Here is a 5878-nt window from a genome sequence, read left to right as displayed (position 1 = left end):
TGATATAAAATTTTGGAACTCAACATAAAACATTAACACACATCTATTTCATTTGCAGTGGTTCAGCAACAAATTTTAATCTTTGTAAATCAGTATTTTAAAAATTTATATATAATTTAATAAAAATGGAATTCAAGTAAGTTTCAACAAAAATTAAGAAAACAAATATGGTGAATTGACATCACAATATTTCTCAAGGGACTGAACAATGGTTTAGGAAAAAAATTAATAAAATCTCAGATTTTGCAGTGGGCCTAACTTGGGATAATAGGGAGCAGTACAACTAGGTACTTTAAGTTCATAATAAAATTTACCATTATAATACACATTGATAATTATTACTTTAAAATGTACCTTCTTCTAGTGAAGTCCTAGAACTTCCTTGAGCTATCTTTAACTTATAAGAGATTGGCTACAGATTGTTTTTACATAGCATAACAGCACACTAAGTGGAGATAATTTTAAAATGTTGTGATATATAGTTTGTTCTCAAAAACAGCAACTGAATTTTGTTTCACCCTTAGGAAAATATGTCTGCAGCTCTCAATCAATCCAATAGCTCTAAATTCCAGGTTTCAGAGTTCATCTTGATGGGAATTCCAGGCATTCACACCTGGCAACACTGGCTATCTTTGCCATTGGCACTACTCTACCTTGTGGCAATTGCTGCAAACCTCCTCATTCTCATCACCATCTACCAGGACACCACTCTGCAACAACCGATGTACTATTTCCTAGGCATCCTTTCTGTAGTAGACATGGGCCTGGCCACCACCATCGTGCCCAAGATTCTGGCCATCTTCTGGTTTAATGCTAATGCCATTAGTCTCCCTGAGTGCTTTGCTCAGATATATGCCATTCACTGCTTTGTTGGCATGGAGTCTGGCATTTTCCTTTGCATGGCTTTTGATAGATATGTAGCTATTTGCCATCCCCTTCGCTACCCATCCATTGTTACCAATGCCTTCGTCATCAAAGGTACCTTGTTCATGGTGCTTAGAAATGGCTTCTTAGTCATTCCAGTGCCTGTTCTTGCGGCCCAGCGTAATTACTGCTCCAGGAATGAGATTGACCATTGCCTGTGCTCCAACCTTGGAGTCACAAGCCTGGCTTGTGATGACAGAAGGCCAAATAGTATTTGCCAATTAGTTCTAGCATGGGTCTGTATGGGGAGTGATCTCAGTCTTATAATATTGTCATACATATTGATATTGCGCTCTGTACTTAGACTGAATTCAGCTGAAGCTGCATCGAAGGCTTTTAGCACATGTAGCTCCCATCTCACCCTCATCCTTTTTTTCTACACCGTCGTCGTCGTCATTTCAGTGACTCACCTGACAGAGACCAAGGCCACTTTAATCCCAGTTCTACTCAATGTGCTACACAACATCATTCCCCCTGCCTTAAACCCCATGGTGTATGCACTTAGAACAAAAGAGCTCAGGGCAGGTTTCCGAAAGGTGCTTTGTTTAGGCTTTGGAGAGAAATAAGACATTAGAGACTTTCAGAGGCACACCTACTATAGCTTCTCCTAACATGTATAGCAGGACTTCATTGAGGTAGAAAAAATAAGCAATGCCTTTGAGATTGCTTTTACATTTCTCAAAAGAAATGATGGTAGGGAAAGCTGCCATTGAGATACAAGGGGACACATTTGCTTAGACACAGAGTTCAGTAGCAATGAAGAAGGAAGGGATAGGACACAGGATCAAGTGTAGGAAACCCAGGAATGGCGTGCTTTGAGTGCTGCTGCGTTGTGGAGATTGCAATCGCTGTCATGGGACAAAATGTATCTGAATTATTAAATGGAAAATTAATTCACACTGTAAACTTCCACCCAAATCACAATGAAAAGGTAAATGAAAGAAATAAATTATTGTGGAAGAATCTGAATCAAAAATAAACTCAGTGACTCCAAATTATTGACAAGAATTAAATATGTGTGGGACTGTAGGAGAGCCATCTACTAACCTAAGAAAGAGGGATTAAGAAAAGCAACATTAATAATTCATATACACCCTCTAAAATAAAAGCAAATATAAAAACAAACACATATACATATGCAGACACATCCACCTATACACCCAAAAAACACATAATTGGGACATGAATCGTGGGACATACTTGGTCTCTGGTGAGTATATTTGCAAAGAAATGTTAGTCTACCTTGACTGATCACCATTCCAGTAGTGTGGAATACACAGGAAGAAGACCGAACCTTTTATATGTGCAGAGTCACACTAAATCATGAGGAGATTCTAGCTGGAGTAAGGAGAAGTGAGTCAGACAAACGGAACTCAAAAGCCATAAGGCTCTGTGTCTTGCTTCCTTTGCTCCTCCAGATTCCCGTCTTTGCTCTTGCTGCACTGCTTTGTAGGCCGGTGCTCACTTGTACCGAACCACACGTACTGTGTGATCCAGGCCCCTTTGTATACTGGCATTCCCTTGTATTGAGTCAAGGGGAGGCACCAATAGGAAATTACAACGCAAGAGTAGACAGATTTGGGATATTCATTCCCAATTTTCCTTGGCATAAGCGTTCAAACAGGTATCTTCCAGCACTTGTCAGGCAGCCCCGTCTGCACACTTTCAGATCTTAGAGCTTTTCAGTAGCATTTTTCCTATCCCTTAATACAAAGCAAATTATAAAATACTCATTTTGAATGGCAAAGAACTATTAATATAATTTTAAAAGCTGACAAAACCCATGAACATCACAAACTCCTGAAAAAGTTACCAATAAATTAATAGACTGCCTGGTAAACATTTATAACGATATTTAAAGTGTTCTTCTGATATAATTTAAAACTTACAGAAGGCTGCAAGACTAGTAAAATACATTATATAAGCATTTAAAGTAGATTTACCAATTGCTTACATTTGCCCTCGTTTACTTTAGGATTTTTCTTTTCTTACCATCTGTGTTTGCACGTATGCATAAGTGTAAAAATTTTTTCTGAACTGTTTGATAGTAAATTGAAGCTATATTTCCTTTTTGCCTCTAAATGCTTCCATTTTTTTCCTAAAGACAAAGTCAGTGATTTTTAAGACAACAAAATAATGATCAATATCAAGAAATATGAGGGTTTTTTACAAAGCGCCACCGAAAAATGTTTATCACTTTCTAATTCCACTTGTCCCCCTAACATTTTGAAGTCCCATCATCTGTTGTTATCTTCTATAGTTTGATCCAAATTCTTACTTAATTTTTCTACAAATGAAGATATAATGACTCAATAACCATTATATACAGCTTTTGAAATCCTGTCTATCATTAAGCAATATATATTGCTGTCATGTCTCCTATTTGTCTTATTTAATATGCAGGATATTATCTAATATCTTTTTCCCAAGCTTCTTCATTCTGGAATTTTCTGATGTTTCTCTATAATTAATGTAGTTGTCATGAACGTGGACCTCTCATGAGAACTTGATACCACTTTCACAGTTGACTGACAGCTCTGACGGCAACAGCTCTGGATGCCCTTTGGCCTTCACAGCCATCACCCTTTCCATAGCAAACGGCTAGTAGTATGCTATGCCTGCAAGAAATGGAACTCCTGCAGTGGGCAGTCTTTGCTTGGGGATTCTCCCTGGGCCTGGCTGACACTGCCTCAGAGCTGCCATCAGGACTGATGTGTTCCTTATCATCTCTTCCTCCTCTCTACCACTTTACAGGCGTCAGACTTCATCATGGCCTAATGGCTCTCCCAAATTTCATATTTCTTTACTCTCTACACATCACTGGTGTATCTTCAATAAATCTATCGCGTGCTTAATCCCATCTTGGCGTCTGGTTCTTGAAAGACTAAAACCCATGGCAGGTAGTCGTGGGAATGAAGAAGTCTAATAAATCAGATGGTAAGATGTTCATGACTGGTCATTGATAACAAGAACCCTGTCCAAAGCAGAATGTGGGGCACAATTACCACCTAGATTGGGGTTTGACGCAGTTGATGAAGATTTCACTCATGGTGATGTGGGACAATGTCCCTGTGGAGGGAAAAACCTCCACAAAACAAGTGCAATGCTACCAGGCCAATGAAAGGAAGATACGTGGAAACAGTGAGAGTCGAGTTGGCTAGTTATCACTATGCTGTATTGCACCATGAAGAGGGATGTGAAGATACTGAAAGCAGGTAACAAATAGCAAAATCTAAGCGAGATCATTTGCAAAGCGTACCTCTTATCTTACCATATAAAAGAATATATAAACAGTATGTGGATAAATGAAAAATTCCCTACTTAAGGAACGTTTCAATTGATTTTCCACAAGACAGAAATAAAGGAAAAAACTGTGATAAGTATTAAAATCACTAATTTTTATTAACAATAGCTTGTGGTCATTCTCATCTCCCCATACACACACATGCTACATACAGACACAGACACGCATCAACACATATATAAATTTATTCACTTATTTCTGTATCATCATCTGGGTATTAAGAATTTTTCACTCTTTCCCTCCTTCCATGAGTTTAGCTGTTTCCCACACTAGCCAATGTGTCTCTGATGCTCTGCAATGTCCCCTGGGACATATAACACATCTTTCCCTTTAAAGGGCCAGGGAAACACACACAAATAGAGGGATTCAGAGAAGAGGGTTGTACATATTCATTGACTCTAAGATTGTGATCTCTTCCTACCAAGGCCCTGGACACTGAACCATTTAATCATCTCACAGTTTTGCTTCCCAGAAATTAAGGTATTAAAGGCCAACGAGAGTCTAGTGACTTGACTTACTTATTCATCTCTTTATGGGCAGTGAAATAAATAAATGAGGGACTTTTGCTGTATATGAATCATTTATGATATTTGCAGATATAAAAGTGTGATTGTATCCATCCAGTTTCAAAATATGAGTTGTGTGTGGGTAAGTTTCCTTGGAAAACTTTATTTCTCTGACTCACAGGTTACAATTCAGTGTCGTTTTAACATAGTTTTTATGATGAATGGGAATATCTGCTGTTTCTCTAATCAAATAATAATACTTCGTTCAGTAGTCATACAAGTCAAAGTGAATCCCCTCCACCCCATGACAAGGGAAAATGGGACTAGAGAGAGAATAATTCTTCATCATGAGGCCAATGGTCAGATTGATTTTGCATGCCCTTTCTTTTAGATCTGAAAATGAGAGTCTAATTCTTCTTGTTAATTTCTAGCAAGTCTTGATTATTGCTATATTTCTTCAATATTGGGCAACTACCCCTACACGTAGCCAACAATTCTTATAGGAGAAGAACTCAAAGTGAAGAAGTTCTGAGAGCCGGGAGGGAAGCACTCATTGGCTAGAGCGTTAAAGAAGGAACGCAAGAGCTGATATCAAAGGTGTACTCTGCAGAGGGTGACAGTCATGTTCCAATGGTACTATTTCAGCAAATCTATTTCTCCAACCATGCTGAAATCAGCTTAGATGCATTTGAGAAATAAAACTGCCTATTTTTTAAGCCATATTGTTCTCATTTAAGTCTTTGAGCTCTTTGTAAACATTTTATAGGTGGCATATATCTGTACAGCAATGAAGCACGTTTTGGTGATTAGCATTATAATTATTGAAAGAAACTATGAATTTATGTTTGACGATTATCTAGTGCTTCTTAAAATGTCCTTAAGAATAGGGCATATTTAGCCCCAGAAAAAATCAGAAAGGTCCATAGTTTTAGCCTATTTCTACTGGAGGAAGCTGTGGCAATCTGCTACCTTAAGGATTTACAACTTTGGAAACCCTGTGAGGCAATTTTATGCTGTCCTACATTGACACTGTGCATTGACATACAGTCGATGGTAACGGTTTTAGATATTTCCCTTATGCAGTTCTCCTGTCATAGTGGTTGGTGACCTAATGTTCCACTGTTGACATATGGACTTTGGATGC

The 5878-nt window shown here is 38.2% G+C and overlaps 1 protein-coding gene across 1 annotated transcript; it reads left to right on the top strand.

Annotated features, from left to right (window-relative positions):
• Positions 1 to 530: 530 nt before the first annotated feature.
• LOC142446779 (olfactory receptor 56B1-like) lies at positions 531 to 1490 on the top strand. The gene has a single exon (XM_075548521.1). The coding sequence runs from the start codon at positions 531 to 533 to the stop codon at positions 1488 to 1490; it is 960 nt and encodes a 319-aa protein (XP_075404636.1).
• Positions 1491 to 5878: the final 4388 nt, after the last annotated feature.

The sequence above is a fragment of the Tenrec ecaudatus genome, chromosome 4, assembly GCF_050624435.1.
Source record: "Tenrec ecaudatus isolate mTenEca1 chromosome 4, mTenEca1.hap1, whole genome shotgun sequence".
Taxonomy (NCBI): Eukaryota; Metazoa; Chordata; class Mammalia; order Afrosoricida; family Tenrecidae; genus Tenrec; species Tenrec ecaudatus.
Note: the sequence above shows the minus strand (reverse complement) of the source record. Positions and strands in the feature narration are given on the sequence as shown.